Source organism: Lycium barbarum, chromosome 2 (assembly GCF_019175385.1).
Source record: "Lycium barbarum isolate Lr01 chromosome 2, ASM1917538v2, whole genome shotgun sequence".
Classification (NCBI taxonomy): Eukaryota; Viridiplantae; Streptophyta; class Magnoliopsida; order Solanales; family Solanaceae; genus Lycium; species Lycium barbarum.
The window spans coordinates 120,849,093-120,875,423 of NC_083338.1; the positions used below are offsets into that span (position 1 = coordinate 120,849,093).

General features: G+C 35.8%; 1 protein-coding gene across 1 annotated transcript; it reads left to right on the forward strand.

Moving 5' to 3' along the window:
- Positions 1 to 5,090: 5,090 nt before the first annotated feature.
- On the forward strand, positions 5,091 to 6,430 carry LOC132626956 (lipid droplet phospholipase 1-like). Its single transcript, XM_060341997.1, has one exon. It carries the CDS (start codon positions 5,219 to 5,221, stop codon positions 6,275 to 6,277), a length of 1,059 nt encoding a protein of 352 aa, XP_060197980.1. The 5' UTR covers positions 5,091 to 5,218; the 3' UTR covers positions 6,278 to 6,430.
- The last annotated feature ends 19,901 nt before the right edge of the window (positions 6,431 to 26,331 follow it).

Genomic DNA, 26,331 nt, shown 5'->3' on the forward strand with positions numbered 1-26,331 from the left:
TCCACTGAATGTTGTTTTGTTAAGTGAGTAAAGGTCTTATATATTTTGCTTTTTGTACTGAGCTACATTTGGCTGGATCTATGAGATCTTGTTTCAGAAATTAGGATTTTTTTTTTCAATTGATAATTTTCTTGAAGATGCCATTCCAGTTGAATCTTTTTTTTTTTTTCTTCCTGGAACAATGAGTTAGATTTGTGACACTTTGGGTCCAGTTGGGTGAAAAATGTTCAATCTGTAAGATAAAGTGTTTTGTATTATGTGGCTTTATGTAACAGAATCTTGTAATTGAATACTCAGGAAAAAAAAAATGACAGTTTGGCCGATGAAGAAATTTCCGTCGATTTCCAAGGCCTTCCATGTACAAAGACGGATTTTTATTTTAAGTTTATTTATTATTTTTTAATTCATCCGATAATTATTTATTTTCTTACTAACATTTTTTATTAAGTCTCATGCAGGTATCTGAAGTTATTTTTTGGAAGATGGCACTCAAAGAAGTTCAAATAGCTTCTTAAATTCTTTGTTTATATATATATATATATATATATATATATATATATATATTTTTTTACATTCTTAAATTATGCAAGCATAAAATATAGTGAAACTTTACTTTTTAGGGTGTAGGCTAGTGGTATTTATTTATGATCTGCTTAGGTGATTTAAATTTTATGTGTTTTAGATAAATTAATATTAGACAGTTATTATTTTTGTAGTTAATATTCTGATAGTTATCATGTTTCGCTAGAGTTTTAATTCAATAGCTTAGCACACTTAAGTGAATAAATAGGGTGATTTGCCTCAATATTTAGGCTTTAGAATGTACTCTCATAATTAATTGATTAGGCGTACATACTTAACTAGTTAAATTAGTTAACCCACTTCGAGTGCAAAATAATTTCATGTCCATTTTCTTTTTATACTTTTGTCACATACCCAAGTTTCTAAGTTGCACATAACCTTTTTTTAAAAAAGTAATTATTATATCACATATGTAAAAAATACATATTGCACGATTATTTATGTGAATAGTCATATTAGTTATTCTTTAGTCTAAATTGTACTAATTTTTGTAAGTAATAATCAAGTCTTTTTACACATCCCTCGAATAGTTAAACTGGTCTAGCCGAGAACCACATTTGTGGATTCTGAAGGATGCCTAACACCTTCCCTTCGGAATAATTTGAACCCTTACCTAGAATCTCACTTATTTTCGTAGACCATGTTAAGCTGCATATATTAATAATTTATAGGTACCCTAGTATACCTTAAATGCTAGGTGGCGACTTTGTACATAATTAATTATTTTCGAGTTCCATAAGTTGTGCTTTGTTTAGCCTTGGTAAAAATGAGGTGCAACAGAGATCACATGTCACAATAAACCAGAAGTTTTGACATAAAATCTCATGCAATTGTAAATTTGAAGTTTGCTAAAATAAATAGCACTCGTCATGGTAAACTTGAAGCTTACGGGTACAGATAATTTTATCAGTTGACAAGACCATTTTGATTGTCCTGATTTAAATCTGATGTGTTAATTGAGTATTCGAAATATATTGAAGAACTAGAAGATTCTTCAAGAATTTGTTTGTGTTGCTTGTTCTCATGATAAGTTGATTACACCAGCTAATGTTGGGATTAAATCCCCTAAATTCTAAAAAAAATATAAAAGGTGAATGTGGGCCCCTTCACCTGCCATGTGATGTCTTAAATAGATGCATCTACGAGACGGTCACATGTATGTTTATTGTCAACTGGCAGTTTGACATTTACAAAGTTGCTTGCTCAAAATAATTTAGTTGGAAGCACAAATTTCAGAATATGTAATCAAGAAAATTCATCTTGATAAGCTAGTTTATATCTAAGCTGGTTTGGCGTTGGATGCCTCCATTATATAGCTAAACCATTGCTTATGAGAACAAAGCTTCGGATGTTGGTCTGAGATATGATATATTGCATCCAACGACACTTGTATTCTTCAGACCAAAAAATTATGATAAAATTCTCTCCTCCCAATTGGTTCAGGGTCAGAAATCAAATATTTCCATCTTATAGCTTTTGATGTTTGGCATATGATTAATGGATCTACCACATGCACACAGATGGGTTTTCCCAAATGAAATGAGGATATATGTTAGTTTATCTAACATGAGGGGGAGACAATATGCAGCTAAGAAATATGTTGTGAATTATCATCAGTATGATCCTCAGATAATTCAAGTCAAATGCTGGAGGCATTTGCTGCTGACCCAACTATTTCATATCTCATCTGCAAAATGCTCTTAATGTCCCTGAAGGACAGAGTCTACAACATGCATGAAGCATGGTAGACCAATAGGTTCCAAATATAATAATCCTTGAAAAGGGGATGAGCAAATGATCAAAATGATCATAATAGGGAGGTAATGTGCTCTTGAAAAGCCTACGACATAGCACTTCATGAAACATTATGGGAGGTTCAGGTACCTGAAAATAATGAAGTGATGTGATCGTAGTAAGTTATGTTGAATTGCGAACCGATACAAAATGATATCTCGTCGACGATATTTTTGATACAATATGGCGCGCAATATTGTATAAGGTTGTGAGGATCTGAATTTTACGTCTCTTAAAGCATGTTTGACATAGAAATAATTACCAAGTGAAATGATGCATCTTGGTAAGCGATTGGACCTGTAGTCCAGACATCAGAAGATGTCATAATCTATACTGATAGAAGCTGTTACAACCTATGTGGCTTACTTGACAAAATTTATATGAAAATTTCTGAAGGATTCAAAATGCCTGAATCATATACAAATTCTTGGGAAACTTGTTTATAATCCTTAAATGGATTAAATGAATGAAGGCTGGTGTACTGAAAAATGAATATTTATTGACGAAGGGTACAAATATGACCTTGTTTACCCATTTCTCTATATGATAATCAGATTCTTTTATATTGCTGTGCAAGTTGATGACTTGAATATTATTGGAACTCTTGAAGAGTTTTCAAAAGTAGTAGATTATTTGCTAAAAGAGGTTGAAATGAGAAAATTGAATTGGTCCTGAAGTACCATATATTTGTGCAATTGATGCATTTATATATCTTGCTATAACTACGAACATGATATAGTTTTACTTCTAAATAGAGATATTGAAATAGATCAATTGCATATTGCAGATGAAAGCCCTGACATGAATGTGTTTATCCTAACAAATATTGTCAAGAGTTTTGGATATACAAGACATTCATATGATCTACATAAGAGTTCGATACAGATATGTTATCTATTTCCATGAAGGATTACTGCCATACCATGTTATTTTACTGACAGTCAAATCATAGGAAGATAACAGTAGTTTATAAAGCAAGTCAAGAATGTACTTGGTGTGACTGCAACAAATATTATATGACGATGATGTAACTCTATCTAAGGAATGAAGATGCAGATCATCAAGCAGTTAGTCAAATGATCATTTGACAGAAGTGATCACAAATGCTCTGTCAACCTCAAGATATGATAAGTTGGAATACAAGATCGGAGTATGTCATCTTCAAGAATTATGTGATGCTTTAATTAGGGGGAGTAAATACGCGATGTACTCTTTTTCCCTTAATCAAGGTTTTGTCCATTTGGGTTTTCCTGATAAGGTTTTTAATAAGGCAGTTGGAAATGCGTATTACCAGATATGTGTACTCTTTTTCCTTCAGTAGGATTTTTCCCACTGAGTTTTTTCTAGTAAGGTTTTAACGAGGCACATTATCTATAAATAAAACATCCAAGGGGGAATGTTATGAACTATTTTATAAGATTAATATTTGGATGTATTATTAAGTGTAAATTATACCACTTGCATATTAAGTGATAAATACAACTTGCACTTGCAAGTTGTATCTTAGTTGTACCAAGTTGTAGAGCAACTTGTACAAGTTGTATATTGTAGGTTGAGGGGCAAACTTCTTCTATAAATAAGGAGCTATGCCTTCTCATTTGTAACACCATCAACAAGTGATAATACAATATCCCCTTTCTCTCTACAAAGTTCTTTTAGCTTGCTTCTCTTATTTATTTCCAATTATATAGTTTTATAATAGCTTAGTTATTTTTTGTGTTCTTTTTTTCCATTTTAAAATAATTATTTTTTAATAAATTTTTTTACATTCATCCTCTTAATTCGCGTGTCACCCTCATTTTGTCCAACTCAACATGATAAATGCCACATATGCTTGGTCAACGGTCAGAGGGATTTAAAATACATGTTTTGATTGAGTTGAGGAGTTTCGTTGACAAACTCGTAAGTACAAATACCGACATGACAAAAATGAACAAGTATACGGGCCTATCAGACTATTCCGCCTATTTTTTTAAACAACCAACTTTTTCTTCAAAATTATGCAATACATGTTACGTTTAATAAAACAAACCAAACAATCTAAGAAATAATCCCAACGTAACTAATTCCAACATAACTCGTCTTCAAACCAAACCACCCCTTAGATTCTTACTTTGGACTCTACAATGATTTTTTTTCTTTGGGTAAATACACAATGACTTTGTATTTGTTTTAAACCACATCTAAACAAATCAGAGAAAAAATTATACGGACTAAACAAACACACACTGATTGATCAAACCAAAAACAAAATAAGTTATATGACTTGACTTATATGAGGTAAAATTTTGTTCGACGTAAATATATTTTTAAAGTGTAAGAAAATCGAATGACATTTCGCCAAAGAATTTCATGCTTTTATAATAAGTATTATATACATACACTATATATCAAAATAGATTATGCACATCTCAAGAGAAAAAAAATATTTGGAAGTAAACATGAGCTGCCTTTGAGCTCTTGGCCGAAGACAAAAGAAGGGAGCATAAATCTCCCAATAATGGGGGATACTCAGTATCCATTCTTTATAATATCCATATTGATGATAGGCATGGGCATGGACATAGAGGATAAATGGATAATATATAGTAAGAAAAGAATGGGGGAGATGCTGACATAACAAGCCAGCTAATTTGACGGGCAAATCACAAACTCATCATCCCTTACTATTTATGGCATCATCAACTACAAACTATTGGCCTCGAATTAAACACCATTCCAATAACAATTCCTTCTTATCTTCAAATGCATGTTCCTCTCTTCCTTCCTGTTCTTCGTCTTCATCGGCGTACTTTGACCCCATCTGAGATCAAAGCGTTGGAGACTAAGTGAAAGATCACCAATGGGCGTGGAGGATGATAAGGCTGAACATCTTCTTGTTCTTGTTCATGGCATCTTGGCGAGCCCGAGTGATTGGAAGTATGCACAAGCAGAGCTAAAAACGCGGTTGGGAAGAAACTTTGTGATGTATGCAAGTTCATGTAACACTTTCACCAAAACCTTCACTGGGATTGATGGAGCTGGAAAAAGGCTAGCAAATGAAATCAAGATGGTTGTAAAGAAGCGAGACAATACCTTAAAGAAGATTTCCTTTTTAACTCATTCTCTTGGTGGATTGATTGCAAGATATGCACTTGCTCTTCTTTATACATCATCATCAAATAAAGGATTGATTGCTGGGCTGGAACCAATCAATTTTATCACCTTGGCAACACCACATCTTGGCGTGAGAGGGAAAAAGCAGCTTCCATTTCTATTGGGAGTTCCTATCTTAGAGAAACTTGCAGCACCAATTGCTCCCATTTTTGTCGGTAAAACTGGTAGTCAGCTGTTCCTTACAGATGGCAAACCCAACAAACCACCTCTTCTACTTAGAACGGCATCCGACTGTGATGATGGTAAATTTATATCAGCCCTCGGTTCTTTCAAATCTCGCGTTCTTTATGCCAATGTCTCTTATGACCATATGGTTGGTTGGCGTACATCCTCTATAAGAAGGGAGAGGGAACTTTTCAAGCCTCCTCGCCGATCTTTGGATGGCTACAAGCATGTTGTAGATATGGAGTACTGTCCGGCCGTTCCATCTGAAGGTCCTCATTTCCCTCCTGAGGCAGCCAAAGCAAAGGAGGCAGCCCAAAATGCAACCAGCATGCAGACCACATTGGAATACCATGAAATTATTGAACAGGAAATGATACTTGGCTTACAGCGGTTGAGTTGGAAGAAAGTTGATGTTAGCTTTCACTCAGCGTTTTGGCCTTTCTTCGCTCATAACAATATCCATGTAAAGAATGAATGGCTTCACAATGCTGGAGCTGGAGTAATTGCTCACGTCGCAGACCACATCAAGCAACAAGAGAAGCAACAGGAATACTCCTTATTTATTACTGCTAGTTTGTAGCTTAGGCAGTTGTAAAACAACTGATATAGTTTAGAAATGAATTGACACTAGAGCTTGATTCTAACTACCTACCTTACAATAGCTACAACTGAGGCAACTGTAATTCTGTTTTAAGTTGATATTAAAGAAAATAACATCAAAAAACTTCTTAGCCGCCTTGGATGAGATGCAATCATATGTGTGCTTCGCACCGTCATTGCAGTTTGGTCCCTTGAAAGGGACACGAGCTTTTGGCATGTCATCACAACCCATTGTGGAAACTTGTTGGCCATTAACAGTGGTGTTTATCCCCCTAATGCAACTGAATATTGGTCTTCCATTATAGCCGACAGCAACTAGTATTCCAAAAGCGCATGAGTCTTTCCCTACAAAGCTTGCAACAATAGGATCCAAAACCCAGATACACTGATTCGGGCCAGGTTGGTCTCCTCACCATAAATTGAGAGAGAAGGGAAAGCATTTGTGATTAGGGAAACCATAGCTTCTTCTGCTTCTATGTCAACACATGTGACTGGACCATCGCCGTTCTTTCCCCTGAATTCAAAAGTCAGCCACCTAGAATAATATTTTCGAATAATCTATCCAGTGACGGCTGCTTCACTCACTATTTCAGCAAGACGATCAAGTTCTGCGTTTTTTAATACCAAGGAAGCAAAATCATCCAAAATTGTTCCCATCTGTGTAAGTTCTAGGATTAATCGTGATAGAATTACTCACTCCTGAAAAAGAATCACTTATCATCAATCATTAGTATAGACATTCAGTTAACATACAACAATAACTAAACCAAATAACATGTATAGATTCTCACTAATCATTTAAAAATCAATGAGAAGTCGTTGAAAACGAATATTAAGAATATTGTAAAGTATATTATGTATCAATTATGATCTGTTAGAATTAGTTTTGATTGATTCTTCCCAATAATCAGAGTAGCTTGAACACGTGGACATGTTTCTTTATCTACTGAACAATAAAGATATATATATAGAGTAGAGACAATGTCAGATTCAGGATTAAAAAGCAGTAATTTCAAGGTTCGAAACACCACAAGGACACTAACCACAAGTTAACATACACCAATAACTAAACCAAACAGCAATATGAGTTCTCAATATGTATTTGAATTAAAAACGAGAAGTCATTGAAACACATCATACAAATATAAAAATCAAGTTTTCATCTTTTAAAAACAATAAATGATCGCATCATTAGTTATGGATCAACCACAACATTTTTTATTAACAAACTAACGATCATTCAAGTATTAATGAACCGGCAATGTTGCTACATGATTCACTTTTATGCATCTCATTGAAGATAAACCTCTTTTTTGTAGGAGTAACTGGTGTAGACAATAAAATTCGCGTCGAGAAAATAATAATCAAGACGGGAAAATATCGCAACAATCGTTATATTTGATTTCAACTATGAGTGTTACAATCTCTATGAATCCTCTGATTCGCCTTTTCAATAATAAATTCAAGCTATTGAGCTAGATCTTGATGGATTTGATCTCGACTTGTATTTGAATTCAAGGGTTTTTGAGCTCGATCTTGAATCTGGTGGTCTTGATCTTGAACTTGTACTTGGATTCAAGGCTTGAAGCTTGATCTTGAATCTTCGTCTGGATCTCTAGAACTTCTAGAGAAATACTTGAATGCTTGTAGAGAAATCTGCGGTGTTTGATCCACGAGCCATCTCTGGCTTCTTGTTAGAATTTTTGTCCCCCCTTGTGAGATATGAGGACCCCTATTTATAGTTTTAGGGAAAGTGTAGCTTTGTGATTTGATTGGTCAGAGCATGTCATCCGTACACTTGGCATGATTTCATTGGCCCATTAATTTGACTTGGATTGCCACCTCACTTGGGCCTACATTTTGAGATGGACTTGGACTTTGAGCTATTAAAGTGGACTCATCATTTGGGGCCAATTAAATGGACTAGCCCATTTCATTTAAAATTAGATGATTAATCCAATCAGATTAACTACATTATTCAGACTATTTTCTTGAATTTAATATAGTCCAAATTAATTTATGGATTTAAATCCAATAAAATTTTACATTCCTACAAATGCCCCCTACTTCAAGACTTGTCTTATTAATTTTTTTAAAGACTAGACTTGAAGTACTATTAAAACAACGCTATAATTTATTTTTCTTTCGTTGTCTTAATGCATGTACGCTCACTTTCATGGCATGAGGAATTGTTTGGACAATTTGTGGCCGTGTTTGGCTCAGTGACTTAATGCCCGATAAGCTCACTGAGTATATCTTTTTGTGAGGTGCACTTTCAAGGCCTAAACCATAAAAATAAAGGAAACACGAATTTCAAATTCTTAAATCCCATAGCTTTGTCTCATGTAAGGACCACCACCCTTTAATCTTTGTTGGAGAAAATAAAATTAATTTAGCCTTTTTTAGGAAGCAACACGTGACACAACATATGGAGGAGTACTACACTTCCTTATTTGGAGAAAGTAGTCCTATGGGCCCCATAGGTCTTTGACTCCTTCTTTTACTTCAAAGAGGACTTTTTTTTTTCATTTCTTTTGCTGCAAGTACTTGATCTCTTGAAAATAGGATACCCACTTCTTTTGGGAATGTGATAGCTATCACACTTTTCATCCTATTAGGAGTCTACCACTATTATTTCACAATTCTATAAATAGAGAGTGCTCTTTTCAGTTCATAGTACACCACAGACCTTATAGTCTTTCTGTTTGACAGCAACTTTTTCGTCCAGCAGGTAACTATTCCTGCTTCAGTTTTTTTTCTTTTTTTTTAAATTACTGTGTAGCCATTTAAACACTTTTGTTCCACACATTGCCTCCGCTAGTCACATGTTCCAAGTATTAAAAGAAATTTGCCTAGTCTTACATGGAAGAAAAAAAATTGATGATACCAACGTCACTTTTCCCTTTTCTTTAATTTTGTTTAATGATTATGCTGGCAATAAAGAGTACTTGTTGGCACATAGCTTTTTTTTTTTATTAAGCACTGGGTGTCCGGGTCTCTTTGAGCCCCGACTAATCCCGGGGGTGCACAGGCCCTCGGCAAGGAGTTTCCCGCAAGTGCACCACGGGTAATTCAGGGTTTTACCCCAGTCCGATGGCCCTCAGAAATTGTTTGCACCCAGTGGGTTTCGAACTTGAGACCTTGAAAGGGAGCACCCCAAGGCTCAAGCCAATTACCACCAGGCCAACCCCTGAGGGTTTTGTTGGCACATAGCTTTGCTTTTGTATTATTCGTCCCCTTTATTTTTTTTATTTTTTTTTTTTTTGCCAGAGCATGACTTTTGAAATCAGCAACTTTTGTTGACTTCTCATTACATGGAAATATTGTTATCTTGTCACATGTTCTCAAGTACGTACCTTGCTTCTGCCAATTGATGCCTAATAATAGTTTTGTTGAGACCAAGTCCCCTTTTTTCCATTAATTACACCATAACTTTTCTAGGCTTTTGTTCAGCAATACAGCATCTTCAATTTTTTTTATCACATCATTTCAGGCCAACTAACCTTTTGGTGATATAATAAGCAGGCTATCTTTTTGATGACTACTCCCTTTATAAGGTTTGTGGTGTACTATGAACTGAAAAGAGCACACCCTATTTATAGAATGGTGAAATAATAGTGGTAGACTCCTAATAGGATGAAAAGTGTGATAGTTATCACAATCCCAAAAAAGTGGGTATCCTATTTTCAAGGGATCAAGTACTTGCAGAAAAAGAAATGAAAAAAAAAGAAGTCCTCTTTGAAGTAAAAGAAGGAGTCAAAGACCTGTGAGGCCCACATGACTACTTTCTCCAAATAAAGAAGTGGTAATACTCCTCCATATGTTGTGTCACGTGTTGCTTCCTAAAAAAGGCTACATGAATTTTATTTTCTCCAACAAAGATTAAAGGGTGGTGGCCCTTACATGAGATACAGCTATGGGATTAAAGAATCTGAAATTCATGTTTCCTTTATTTCTATGGTTTAGGCCTTAAAAGTGCACCTCACAAAAAGATATACTCAGTGAGCTTATCGGGCATTAAGTCACTGATATCAAATACTACATTTTGTTACTCAATTTTCTTGTCTTGATTATTTATTTTCTCGACTCGAAAATTTGTTGGTTACAAATTTTGGCCCGCCCAGTGGGACCAAATCTGCCCTTCATATCTTCTCTTACAAATCAGACCTAATCTCCAACAATGGGGGCAATCTATAGGGGCAAATCTCTTGTTCTCTATCCAAGCGGTTCTCCATTAAAGTCATAAGGGAGGGAGGCGCTCCAAATAGTCTCTCGCCAAAGCCACAAAGTTGCGAAGGAGATGCCTTAAGCGACTCCTCGCTAAAGCTACATGACGCAAAAAGAGAATTCTGTTTGATGCACAAATAAAGAATTAAAATCTTCATAACCATAAGGTGCCATAGCTGGTTCATGGAATGAAGTTTTTAGTTAATTCACCAGTACTATCTTATAGATTGAGGATAAGGTATATAGTATTGTTTAATTGAAATAATTGTTATTCCTAGAGTTTGTCAATTCACGCACCTACATATGTACGGGTTTAAGTGTTTTGGTATGGGGATACGGTAACAAAAAAAAAATCTCATTATTTTCATTGGTACTTCATGTCTTGTCTTTGAGTTTCGGTAAATCTACACTCCGACAAGCCTTGAAGGATAGACATCGAAATTTTGTGGGACTCTACAAGATGAACTCAATATCTGTTAGGGTTTCTTGGAGGCTACTCTCTCTAAAACCTAGCTCACACTTATATAAAGGGGCAGATATTCCCTTGAAAAGATATGTCGGATACCCATAAACTCATGGGTATTTACAAGGAGATCAATTCTGCCTGACGTTCTTGGTGATCAAATATATCTCAAGGAAGTCCAAATCATCCTACGTTCGAGAAACACGCTACTAACGGCCCTCGAATTATGGAGGAAATTTAGGAGAGAAGAATCAAGGAAATATACAGATTTGTACTCACAATCTTGATAAATGAAATTACTCTTTTATTTGAAAAAAAAAAACCTCACTTTTCTGAACTACGGCATGACGTAATCCTCTTCACCGATGTACGTAGGCGCTTAGAGTTTTATTCTAAGTTCAATCGCATGAGTAAAAAAAAATATGCACGGTGTTATGTGATGATTGGATTGACTTGATAAAGTTGTCGAATAAATTGGCTCAATATTGAGAGATTAATACGTCGATCATAGGTGAAGGATAAAAAAGAAACAATTGCTATCCGACATCCCGATTCATGAAAGTAATCAGAAGAAAGGAGTTGTTCCCAACTTGCTCTGAACGTTCCTATCAAGTTGGAAGAATTTCTTCATTACATACGATATTTACTAAAAAGTTACGAGTATTTATCCGACTCGAATTGAGCCTCTATACTTGGCATGCTTGTAGTATGTTCATTATGTAAGGCTGAACACAATTCTGAAGATCAATATATGAATTTTTCGGCAACAGTGAGCAAAGATGGAAACAAATATGGCAGCGGATGTGATTAACTTCTATAAAATCGGCAAGATAGGCATCACCATCAACTGAAGGACTTCATTATGGGAACCATTAAAGACAAGTATGATGTTGCTACTTGCCAATTTGTTTGCAACAAATTTCGAATATGTGTGGAAAATAACTGCAAATCACAAACAAAATATGTTCAAACAGAGATTTTATTGATGAATATTGGGGGTACAAATCTTTTTATTCCCTTGATTCTTCTCTCCTAACATTTCTCTGTAATTCGAGGGTTGTTAGTAGTGTCTTTCTTGAATGTAGGAAGACCTCCTTGTAATGGATTTGATCTCCAAGAATGCCGCATTTATGAAATTTTCGAGATATGCTTTGATCTCTTTGTGAATACCCCTGGAATCTAAGGGATACTCGAGATCCACGTAGGGTATTTAACTTCACGAATAAAGCCAGCTTCAATGGATTTGTTGACTTCATTTTCAATCGAAGGAACCAAATCTGGTCTGAAGTGCCTCTAGGCCTGCTTAACAGGACGGGCAGCAATCTTGACCACCAGATGATGGACTGCTACTTTGGGATCTAATGCACGCATCTCTTTATAATTCCAAGCAAAAACATCCCTATGTTCTTTGAGTATTTCCACGTAAGTGTCTTCTACATCAGCTGTTGGAAAAGCACTTAGGTAGGTGGGCCTTGGGTCTTCATCAGTACCAAGATTAACTTCTTTCAAGGAGTCTATTGTGGTCTTCACCCCTTCTTCAAGTTCCGGAGGAGCATCTCTAGCATCTTCATCCTCTTGAGGACCACCATCATTGAAAGATATGTGGTAACACGAGGAGATATCCTCTAATTTCTCAAAAACCTCCATCTGAAATGAGGTATCTTGATCAATTTGTGTAGTAATATTATATGAAGAGCCTACACTTTCCTCATCTTCGTCACGCTCCTCAGTATACACCACGGTGTGAGACTTTGCTTTTAGTACCTCTTCACATAAAACCACAAGGTTTGTTTGTCACCTCATTCTAGAAGGAATCAAACTTTGTATATCCTTCAGGGTTCTAGGAAAAGCAAGCGTTTTCACACTTTGATAATTTCTGTGGAACTTGTTCTTCTTCCTCATCTTCAACGACCCTAATCTCTCAAACACGGAAGCTTTTGCGGCCGACTTTCCAAGCCGATCAAACACTGAAGGCCTTTTGTTAGAAGCAGCAGACTCATCTTCCACAGTGATGTAGTCGGTACTTGCCCTTCTTATGGATATGCGAACTGGCAGAGGTTGTTTGTATCCCAAACCTTCACGTGATTGCATCATGGCAGCTCCTGATGGAAGTCCCTAGCTTTGATGGCTCGTTGGGGTTGTACCCAGATTTGACAAGTAACTTGTGAGCATTTAGATCAAAGCCTTCATTTGTACGTTTTGTAGGGAGTGTCATATTTTGCGGCGGATTCTGAGCCACGAAGTCTCCAAGTTGCTTTGAGGACAAATTTATCGCGTTAATTCGTCTGATAGGAACAATTAGCCCCCCTAGCACATTTTCTTAAGTTTCAGATGGTTGACCTTCCTCTTTCTTCACCTTTGGAACATAGCAGAGCACGGGAGTTGCCTTTTTCTTCTTCAAAGAGACGATGTTCCCTTTGTTCGGACTGGAGTGCGGCACCTCAGCACCAACTTCAGCTTTTCCAATAGTCTCATCAGCTCTTTTAGTTGCGATCTTATCACTCTTGGTCGTTGCGATGTCATCGACTTTTACTTCTCTCACAATGTAGTTCTTCAAGTAGAACTTCGCATCGACGAAGTGTGACTCAACTTCAGTAAATGGCTTATCATCAACAACTATCTTCTTTTCGACACTGCCTTCGAGATACTTTAAACATTGATAATAGGAGGATGGGACAACTTTGTTCTCGTGTATCCATGGCCTGCCAAGCAACATATTTTACGAAGTCTTAGCGTCGATGACATGCATCCATGTACTTGATCGCATATCTTCAATGGTGATATCTAATTTGATAGCACCTATGGCTCGTTGCCCCCTTGATTGAATCCTTGTATCAATCCTTGTATCATCAAGCGGCTTTCAGAAAGTTCTTCAGTTGTGATACCAAGTTCCTTCATTGTGCGAATAGGAAGAATGTTAACTCCAGATCCATCATCTATCAATATTCTGTTTATCCTCTTCTCGAGGGCATAACCCACCATGTACAAAGGACGATTGTAGTATTTCACCAAGTAGAAGATCGTTATCCGTGAATGTGATTCTTGTATCACATGCGTGTACCTCTTGGAAAGAGGATTCAACAGGCTTTTCATATGACGATAAAGACAACGTCGATAGGCTTTCATCCTTTGCTTCATCTTTATCAGTATTAAAGCATGATGCCTCAATGTTGTCTCAAGCAATCTTATTACGGAACCAACTTGGTAGAAATTCCTCCAAAGTCACGAGACGTCGTGGTTCTTGGTGGTAGTTCACCTCCACTTTTGCTTTCTTCGAATGCTCAACCGATTTTTGCTTCCTTAGTCTTTTAACCATCCTCTTCCTAGTTGGTTGTTTAGATGATTCTTTTTGTGGACTTGTTTTTCAGCGTCTCCGCTTAGTCACTAGAATCCAACCTTCATCATCGGCTTCATCAACTTGGATTTTATCTTCCTCCAATGGTCCTTCCTCATGTTCTTCAAAGTTGCATATTTGGACCGGATCGAGAGAATGAAAGGTGATAGAGAATTGATTCGAACTTGCCTTCTCATCGTCAAGCAAAATCTTGTTTTCATTAGCCAACTGCATAACTTTGTCCTTGAAGACAAAGCACTTCTCAAGAGGGTGACCCACAAGTCGATGATACTTGCAATAGTTCGGGTCGTTTGTTCATTCAGCTTCATTGGGCCGCTTCATCTCTGGTAACTCAATGAGCTTCAGCTCAAGTAGATCATCAAAAATTTCAGGGACATCAGAATCCAGAAAGGGGTATTCTCTCTCTTGCATCTCTTTCAAGGTCGACTTTCGACTTGTGTTGTCTTGAAAAGGAAGTTGCTTTCATACTTTGCTTCTTGCTCACCTTCGCAGTAAACTTTACAGGCGAGACATTGACGTTTATGGATTCTTTGTTGTCACTCTTGGGAACGAACTTGCTCCATCTCTTGGGTTTATGCTTGTCCTTTCCTTTGCGAGGGTCGTAGACAGACATTACTTCAATTCCCGTGGAAGACATGCTCAACTCCACATCATGAGCACGAGTAGCTAGTTCTTCAAAGGACTTTGTCTTAATTCCTTGTAAGATGTAGTGAAGCCCCTAGTGCATTCCTTGGATACACATCTCTATCACAGAAGCTTCGATGAACCTATCTTTGCAGTTTAGACTTGCATTTCTCCATCTATTGATGAAATCGATAACTGGTTCGTCCTTCCTCTGGTGAGTGCTTATAAGTTCCACCATGCTCACGGTACGCCTTGTGCTATAAAGCGATTGAGGAACTCCTGCTCTAATTGCTCGCAACTATCGATAGAATTAGGCTCAAGATCAGTGTACCAGTCAAAGGCATTCCCCTTGAGGGAGCGGACGAACTGCTTGACAAGATAGTCTCCATAAGTCCCAGCGTTCTTACATGTTTCGACAAAATGTGCAACATGTTGCTTTGGATTTCCCTTGCCTTCAAATTGTTGAAATTGGAGGTTGATAACCGGCAGCCATCTTGAAGCTATCAATTCTTGTAGTGTAAGGCTTTCCCTAAGTAAAAGAAGTGTTGGCAGCAACTTCGTACTTATCCTTGATAGTCCCTTCGATGAACTCCTTTAGTCGGTCAAGCGGAATCATCCCTTCAGAAGAAACTGGAATTTCCTTGGTAGGCGGTGCTTATTTTGCACGAGGTTCAGTCTCTTGTGCTTCTGGACCCTTCCCAAGTGCGTGGCTGGATTCTCCTTCCAATAATCCATCCCTCTTGTCCATCAACTTCTTAATCCGAGCGTCTTGATTTTGCACATCCTTGGCCAAGCCATCAATCACCATTGTCAAGTTTGCTAGTGTCTCCTCCATTGATGAAGTGTTAAGTTACCATTACTTGCATGATTGTTGGGGATGTTGGAGAATAGCATGGATTGTTGCATAAATTGATCTTTGATTGGCTTACTTCATGTGGAGAGGATCCGTCGCTCGAAGTATCATCATCTTCCTTCATGGCAGAGTTCTTGGATCCAGAGAGATCAAGTAGAGCTAGAATCTTCTTAATCTTTTCAGCAATGCTGCTTTCTTCCTCCGATGCATCGGTAGAGGATTATGCTCCTTTTGGAGATGAAGATTCGAAAACAGGAGTTGATGCGGACAACACTTAGAGTGTTGGTTTCCCAGCATGCTTGCTTTGTTCCTCGTAACTGGTCCAATGCTACCGAAGGTAATGTCGAGGATGTTTTCCACATCAGCAGAGAACTTGGAGTCAGCAGCCTTGGAGGAAATTGATTTGGAGTTAATCTTCTTTGAGGCCATTTCGATGTTGTTAAATTTTGATAATCGAAAAGTTGAGATGAGAGGTAGAGATTGTCTCACTAGGCGCGCTAGAATTTGTAGACTATAAAATTCGCGTCGAGATAATAATAATCAAGACGAGAAAATACCGCAACAATCGTTATATTTGATTTCAAATATGAGTGTTACAATCTCTATGAATCCTCTAATTCGCCTTTTCAATAATAAATTCAGGGGCTACTAAGCTTGATCTTGAACTTGATGGATTGGATCTTGACTTGTACTTGAATTCAAGGGCTTTTGAGCTCGATCTTGAATCTGGTGGTCTTGATCTTAAACTTGTACTTGGATTCAAGGCTTGAAGCTTGATCTTGAATCTTCGTCTGGATCTCTAGATATTCTAGAGAAATACTTGAATGCTTGAATGCTTTTTGCTTGTAGAGAAATCTGCGGCGTTTAATCCACGAGCCCTCTCTGGCTTCTTGTTAGAATTTCTGTCCCCCCATGTGAGTTATGAGGACCCCTATTTATAGTTTTAGTGAAGGTGTAGCTTTGTGATTTGATTGGCCAGAGCATGTCATCCGTACACTTGGCATGATTTAATTGGCCCATTAATTTGACTTGGATTGCCACCTCACTTGAGACGTGGCAGGGGCCTAGATTTTGAGATGGACTTGGACTTTGGGCTATTGAAGTGGACTCATCATTTGGGGCCCAATTAAATGGACTAGCCCATTTCATTTAAAATTAGATGATTAATCCAACCAGTTTAACCACATTATCCGGACTATTTTCTTGAATTTAATATAGTCCAAATTAATTTATGGATTTAAATCCAATAAAAATTTACATTCCTACAACTTGCAACATCAAAACTTAACTTCACAATCAAATAACAAGTCTCAAGGTCATATGCAAAAACTTTTCAACCTACATACTCGAAAGTTCATCAAGTCCTATGATGTTGGAGAACTTGTAGTCCCAATTTCAACGATTTCTCTATTTTTATTTTACAATTTTACAGTTATGCAACTTCCAATTTCACAAATTTCAGCAGTCTCTACGTTTCGAATACAACATACTGCACTTAGTCAATGACCAGTCTGTCTATTCAACAATTTCCAGAGCAATTCCCCCCCGATGGGAAAGATTTCCCTAACCAAGTTTTAACTATGAGGTTTACTAGTGGATTGGTTGCTCAATGATCTCATTGGTAGGTTTCCTAGGAAATCTATTTTTATTTTTTGGAAGGGTAAGTTTTATTTATCAGCAGAATCAAGAGAATACTATGGTGTGTGCAACTGATTTTTACTTCAATCAATTTGTGGGAAAATACTACAAAAAGGATAGCGTTTTTCATGGTTTCATAAGTCAGGAATATTCACAACTCTAGTTCAAATTGATGTTTGAATGCAGCAAATTATGTGAGATCAAATTTGAGAGCTAGCTTTGCATCTGCCAAAAACAGATTCAAACCCCTTACACCAACAGTGAGTGTACTTTCTCTATCCCTATATCCCCTTTCAGAAGTCGTTAACATCATAATAAAGTACTAGCCACAAAAAAGGAGGATCTTCATAATAATTCTTTAATAGAAACTTAACAAGCTGCAAAAAAGAGAGATAGTATAAGGCCTTACAGTGTTTCAGGAGTGAAACCGGCTAGCAGCGACGAACTGAGGAACTCTGCTGGCCAGTGGATTACTCAAACGGAAGGTGGTCGTCTGGTGGAGTGAAGACTTCAAAGTCACAGATGGGTTGTAATGAGTAAATAATCGTATTGAAATTGAATGCAAACAAAAGCATAAGGAGGGGAAATAAAAAAATCTCAAAAACTCTGAAAACGAAAAATCGATTATTTATTCGGTTTGATTTAATTTATAAAATTTACAAACAGGCATAATGAGCTTCTGTTTTAAAAAAAAAGATACAATAACTCAAAATGAACCACTTACAGCACACAATTTCTGCATGATTAAAAAGTGGAACTGAGTTGTCAATCTTCCTATTTTTCCATTTGATTTAACTTTTTTTCTTCTTACACAAGGGTAGGGGAAGGAGAAATGATTACAAGGTATTTGATTTAACATCACTGAAAATTTAAGTCTAAGATATAGGGAAAATGAAAGAAAATAAGGAGAAAAAACCAATACGACTTTGGTGATTAATTCAAGGGTCTTGATGGGAAGCGAGGCAAATTGAAAGAGAGAGTTGAGCCTGCTGACACTGACGGCGTTTAAGGGCGGTGCCGCCACTGGAGCAGAGGCTTTTGACGGCGTCAGATTCATCTGGACATATAAGGGCAACCATACACTCAGCCAACTTCCGGTTTATGTGGCGGCATGCTATTTCCCTCTCCCTACCCGCTGCGAACCGGCGGTGGCAACCAGTTAAGGCTGTGTACAGCTGATTGCAGTCACCCACATTTGAGGCTTCTTTGCTCGACATAGTCCGATGGATTGGTGTAATTTAGGATTTTGATTGGTATCAAGTTAGATGAGGCTCTTCAAGAATAAATTGGGGGAAATTAATTATTTTGTCATCTCATACACTTAAATTAATTCTAAATATAAAAAAAAATTGTCAGTCTTTTTTACGCAAACTATTAAGAAAATTAAGATGATCTGTTTGGGAGAGTAAGTAAACAAGGAAGAAATGGCAGAATATGTTCTTTTTATTTGGAGGTCTAATTACATTTGGGATTGCAAAGGGAAAAAAGTGGGATTGTGAAAAATGTGTAAGATCAAGTTTTTTTTTTTTTTTTTTTGTGTTATTTTTATTTTCACCCTCGTACACGCATTTTGGGAGGATCGTTTCGACACTTTCCCTCCGGTATGATTCGAACCATAAATCCTAGACTTATAGCTCATGGGTCAAGGTGTTTTACCAACTGAGCAATCCTCACTTATCGTACTTACATAACACTTGAAAAAAAATATCCAAGTATGTAATAACTTCCAACATCAACAATATGCAAATATAAAAGGGAAAATTTCATAATTATACAATTTGCTCACTTACATTACAAAATAGTAGCCCAAAACTTACATTGCAAAGCTTTGGCCCAAAAACACTTTTATACAGTGTTATACATTTATATACAAAAGACAAATACATTATGTATGTAGGTGTTTGAAGGTGTATAATGTGTAGGCATACACTAAAAACTATAATTATACAATATTATACACGAAAATACCCTCCCCAGACTCCACATTGTGGGATTCATTGGGTATGTTGTTATTGTTGTTGTTGTATACACAAAAATACGCACTTATACACATTTACAATTATACAATATTGTATTAAGTGAGTATAAACATAGATCTGGACTGATTTTGAATAAGAATTATGTATATAAGTGTATAAAAATGTATAATAGTGTATAAGAGGTGTGTATACACCCATATACTGTTATTATATAATATACACGAACTAACTCCAACACCACCAACGACAGCAACAGTAACAGCCACCAGCCATTGCTGGAGTTCCATTCTCCGACGAATTCCAACACCACCCCCAGATCTAAGAGAGAGAGAAATTTCCGGCGAAAAACCACCAGCCACACCACCCCTAGATCTAAGAGAGAGAGAGAGAGAGAGAGAGAGAGAGAGAGAGCGAGAGAGAGAAATTTTCGGCAAAAAACCACCAGCCACACCACCCCCAGATCTAAGAGAGAGAGAGAGAGAGAGAGAGAGAGAGCGAGAGAGAGCGAGAGAGAGAAATTTCCGGCGAAAAACCACCAGCCACACCACCCCCAGATCTAAGAGAGAGAGAGAGAGAGAGAGAGAGAGAGAGAGAGAGAGCGAGAGAGAGAAATTTCCGGCGAAAAACCACCAGCCACACCACCACCAGATATGAGAGAGAGAGAGAGAAATTTCCGGTGGTGCCGACTAGCTACACCAGCACCAGACTGGCCGACGAACTCTCTCTGACCTATCCGGTGATGCCAACCGCCGGCAGCGGCGGCATTGAGAGATGCCGGCGATTATGGTCCGGCGAAGAAGAGAGAGAGAAGAGGAGGACGGAGTGGGTGCAGAGAGAGAGGGAGTGATTAATTTTTTGTAGATTTAGAAACGTGGATCAATTTTGGTAGCATTGTTATCCTAATTAACATACAACGTAATTATCTCAGTATAAAATGGATAATAGTTAATTGTTTTGGAAATAATTCCTGTAACATTTTCTTCATATATTCTAATAGGGACATAATAGAATAGAACACTTGTTTTTCCGTAAAATGCTACAATTAAGCCTTGATCTCTTCATTTTTTCCCGGACAAGGGCTGAATATATCCCTGTACTGTTAGAAAAAGTTTAAATATACACTCGTTTTACTTTCGGTCCAAATATATCTCTCCCATCTAATTATACTTTCACATTGATTTACCTCTTATTAATTTCAACGGAACGACACGCTAAAAAATAAAAAGACCCTTCTCAATTTTTTTACCCACTACCTGATCCCGTTTCATTACCCGACCCAATTCCAAAGTAAAGCAATTCACGCTCATCTCCATTAAATAAACCATCCATTAATTTCCTTTTCAGTGTCCAATATCTAAGAATATTACAAACAAATAATTATAAGTATGCTAACAAAATTAAGTGAAGGAAAGTTACCTCAATTTAGTGTTGACTGTTAGTCAAAGAGCATAAATGAGTCAAAAAGTTGGACTGAGGGGTATTTTTAGCAAAATAGATGAATGAAGGGTATTTTTAGACCTTTTTAATAGTTCAGGAACATTTTTGCCCTTTTCCGTTAAATTCTTTAAATTCTTAACAAAATATTTGGGAGTTGGCTAAAAGTGCATCACTTATACAAACATCATGGACTATTAATGCTCCATGTAAAAGAACATGTATGGTTTTAGATCCAAACCCAAAAATAATGTAGTATTTTGGTCCTTTTCTCAAGAAATTGCAAAAGATGTTCTTTTTTTATTTGGTGGTCTAGTATTATTTGGGATTACGGAAAAAAAAATTATATTTGGGATTGCCATGGGAAAAAAAAAGGTTACTCCCTCCCCTCAATTAGGTGGCACTATTTGATTAAGCACGGAGTTTAAGAAAGAAAATAAATTTTTTAAAATTTATTGTCCAAATAAGCCTTAGATAATTGTGTGATTGTAATCATCTTATAAAATTGAATTGTTCTAAATATAGAAATATAACATTATTTTTAAAACATAGTAAAAAAAAACATGTCATATAAATTGGGACGAGGGAGTATTAGTGATTGTGAAAATGTGTACTCAAATAAAGTGAACAATGCTTCAAAGCTTTTTGAACAGTTGTGTTCATGTTGTCAAAAATTGTTGCATACTCGTGATGAAGTCACAATTACCATGTGTTATGAGTTAATACAGGTCATATTATTTGCAATGAGAAGAAATATTTCCAATTAGAGGAAACATGTCCATCTCCTGTAATGCAGAGATGCCGGAGTTAAGAAAATAATTGTCTTAATCGTATTCAAATGCTAACTTTGTCACTTGTACTTACAAAGAAATATCATGTTGCAATGAAACTTGAAACATCATACTTTTGTTTCAAAATTAAGTTATGAAAAGCAAAACTCTGACTATCTCTTCTATTTGAAGTTTTGAACAAACGCAGTTCGATATACTACTCCAAAGTAGAATCTAGGAATTCATGGTTCCAATAGAGAACTCGAAGATGCTTGTGCTTTTATTTCTGAGAATGTTTTATGATTAAAAATTCAAGAATAAATGTTTTTAAGTTCATTATTCTACTTAGCTCTTGTTTGGTCATAGATTTTGAAGTCGAAACTCGAAATTTGAAAATTTAATTTTTTCAAGTTGTGTTTGGACATGCATTTTACTTAGAAATGTTTTGAAGTTTTCTAAGTGAAAGTCTCAAAAATTGGTACTTGAAGATTTTTTGAAGACAAATTTCAAAATCTGATCCAAAATCTATGGTCAAACAGATATTTGAAGACAAATTTTCAAAATCTGTGGCCAAACGCTAGGTAAGAACTCAAATGAAGGGTCATGGAGTCGTGGTTCTACATTTGAAACTCGAATAACGGGTCATGGAGTCATGATTCTACAAATTGAGAACCAAAGCAAAAGTCATGGAATTAGTGGTCCTACAACTAGTAACTCAAGAATAAAGTCATGGAGTTTGTGGTTCTACATTTGAGAACTCACTGAAATTCAAGTTGAGAGGCGTGGAATTCGTGGTTCTACAATTGAAAATTCAAGTAGTTTACCCTTGCGCTCGAATTTCCATCACACAATGCTGGAGTTTCACATGTAAGGTTTGAAAACCCATCAATATACTAGTTTTTCACATAAGGGAGTTCTCGAACTCCACACAGTATGCTAGAGTTTTACTTGTAAAAGTTTTGAACTCCAACACAATGTGCTAGAGACTTTTTGTGCTTATTTAGGAGCATTTTTGTTCAAATTTTATCTTTTCATCAATATATATATATATATATATATATATTTTTTTTTTAAGTTACATTTCAAACAACGACTAAGTTTGGTATACGAATTGAAAAACTGGCCATCCCACGCAATTTTTACAATTTACCCACATGAAGCCCAAAAGCTTTCAAAGGCCCAAGATGGAAGACAAGTGCCGACCACACCATCACCAAAAGTATAGAATCCGGGATTTACATAACAAACTATATTGACTTAGCTTTTTGTTGGATTTGTCATCATCTTCCTTCTTTGATTTTATTTGCATAAAAACTTAGAAACAGCATTGTTTCAGAAGTAGATTCTAAATTTAAATAAACCAGCTGATACATAACTCATGGCATTGAACAATGGATTAAGATCCTGTGCTTCCACGCTTATTGCCTCTACTGAATCCATTTTTTCCCTGTCTGGTTAGCCCTCCTCCCTTTTTTTTCCTTTTTAATTTTTTATATTTTTACCATGATCTCATGATCCTAATATATCATCAGATGTTGTATATTGTATAGACACACTTTCTTCAACGTGTTATAAAATATTATCGACATGTTTTCTTGTATACATTTGATTTTGGAACTCAAGATCTTAAGGAGATTAGGAAACACGTATCATGATTTTTACAGAATAGTTAGACTTCAAATAAGGATTGTAATATTAAATCTCAAAAACTTTCGATTATCATTGGAGTCTTGTTAACTTGTTATATTTCATTTATAATAATATAGTAGTTTGTACTCCCTCCGTTCCAATTTATGTGGCACTTTTTGCTCTTTGAGAGTCAATATGACTAAACTTTGAAGCTAAATTTTGGATTAGATTAACTCAATATTATAACATTAAAATTTATAGATTTGAAAACTACATGAAAAGTCCTATAAGTTGCATTTTTTCTCATATCAATTTGATGAAAAAATACATCTTAAAATATTGGTCAAAGTTCATGCAGTTTGAATCTCAAGAAGCGAAAAGTGTCGACAGAGGGAGTACAAATTTACTAGACTCATATGTACTAGTTAGAAATCAGATATACTCAAAATCCATTTATAACCCTTATTTGTGATGTATTTAGCACCACGCATGCATTACCATTCAAATACATTTACTTTGTTATTAGGCCAGATACATAGACAATCCATAAACTTGTCCGAGTATTTTTTTTAATAGCTGTTGAGGTTGAGTAAGGGGCGAAAAATTAAGATTTTCGTTATTAAGTTAATATACCATAATCAAGCTTCTAACTATTTTTATGGATCGAGATGACGTTCCACGAGATTTATAATTGTATTACTTTTTTTTTTCCTTTCATAAATAGAGAATTAGAAATTGTCCTTCAGAGCAAGACATAACTTCTGTGTCATACAACATATCTTAGAGTAACAGGCGAAAAAACTATATGCAAATGGGCAATTTGCAGAATTGCCCTTCCCTGGGGGTGGTCTTTAATTTTTGCCACTCAAATTGGTGGTCTTTAACTTTTGCCCTTCACTAAAAATTCCTTGATTTCGGATTCGAACCCCCCGTTCAGTTAAATTTTTTTTTTTTTTTTTACTGAGCTGGGGTTCGAACCCACAACCTCAGCGTATTAGGTGAAGGGAAAAACTTAAATACCACCAATTTGAAGGGAAAATATTAAAGACCACCCCAAAGGAGGAGCAATCCGCGCAAAAAAAATGTATGCAAATATTTAAAATTAGAATGCAAGGTGCTATAGAGCCTGTTTGGATTCAGGCGCGGCTCAACTATATCGGGGCTTAAGGCCCAACTCTAATGAGAGGCCTTAACTTAAAAAAGAAAATTATATATATTTATTTATCTAAAATTTATTTTTCTAGTTTTTTGAGACGCAAAATTACTAATAATTTTTTTATAATCAATATCTTCTAATAGTACTTTTTCAATTGACAATATAGTTAATCCATTCAATCTTTGTTAAGATATATACAGATGAAATATTAATATCAATAAAAAATATGAAAACTAGTAAAAGATAGAACCCGATTTAAGAGATGGATAACTTGATTTTAAAATAATTTTCACTCTTTGAAAATTTACAACCCTTGAAACTTGAAAAAGAAATCCAAACTATATCTTCGACTCTTTTTTCCTATCAAAATAATGTTTGATCAATTGCTGTTTTGCGTATGGAGAGTAAAGATTGAAGAGTTTAGTTGGAGATTGAAGAATAAAAAATAAAAGAGAACTTTTGTGTTTGATAAGTGTTTAGTATTGAGGAAAAGTTTAAAAGTGTTTAGAAAAAGCTAAAAAGTTAAATATAAAGTACAATAATTTATTAGAGAAAAGATGTATGAGTTACAGCGGGGTGGGCATTTGATTATTTAGTTCGGTTTTATCAAATTTCGGTTTGGCTATTTCGGTTTCGATTTTTTGAAGGTGGATATCGAACACCGAACCCAACTAGTTCGGTTCAGTTTCGATTTTTTTGATATGATATTAGAAGCGATTCCATTTACACTAATTCATATTCTCAAAAGCAACAAAACATAAAACTAACAAATTAAAATCAAAATCAAATAAATAGGATACACAAGAATAGAAAACCATAACCATATATAGGATTACTGAGTGTTATATACATACAGTAAGAATAATTAAGAAAACACATAAAGGACATACATTAATCTTATAGACACATCCTAGTCATCTTTTTTTTGTTAAAGATATTTGATTTTCTCAACTGAAGTGGAAAATTAGGGATACAAAAGCAAAAGAGAGCTTATTACAATTGAGTTTTTTTTGGGCTTAAACTTAATGGGTCTGGACTATTTTTATTTTTTTGGGTAATGTATAAATTTCGGTTCTTCAGTTCGGTTTCATCAAAGTTCGATTCGGCTATTTCGGTTTCGATTTTTTGAAGGTGGACATAAAAAACCGAACCAAACTAGTTCGGTTCGATTCTTTCGGTTTCGGTTTCTTGAAGTTCGGTTCGATCCGATTTTTCGATTTTCGGTATTTATACTCTTGGCATGAAATCACGTGCCCCTAAAATATTGTCTTTATGAATGGTACTTTCCATATATCTCTCACCAATTTTTCTGATTCTCTCCCAATCCTAATCCCAAACGTCACTTTTCTTCCCTTTTTATGTTTTTTGGCTAATTCCCTTTTTTATGCAACAACCCAGTACGTGATTTTTTTCTTCTTCTAAACTACTAGATATTAAAAAAAAGAATTAGTACACATAAAATAGTGTCCCCCCGCCCCCCACCCCAATAATCATGGGGCCTTAGGCAATTGCCTATGTGGCCTATATGTTGAGCCAGACACTGTTTGGATGGACTTATTTTAGGTGCTTTTAACTATAAGCGATGCGTAGCATTTCTTCTTGAAAATTTCCTTTTTACAAATGAAATTACTTTTTGGAAAATAGGTGTCTGCTTTTTTAAGAAAATTTAAAATTGTTTTCGGAGTTGAGGAAGAATTGAGAAATTGTTTTTCACCCCCGATTCACACAATGCTTTTAAATCAAAGTTATAATTATTCAAGCACATTAGGAGCAACTTTCATTTCTTTTCACCTTTTCCAACATGGTGAAAATTAGCTTGTTTTACAAGTTATTTTATCGCTTATTAATCTTTATTCATCATTTAAAATGTATGGAATAATGAGGAATTTTTAATACAGAAATAAAA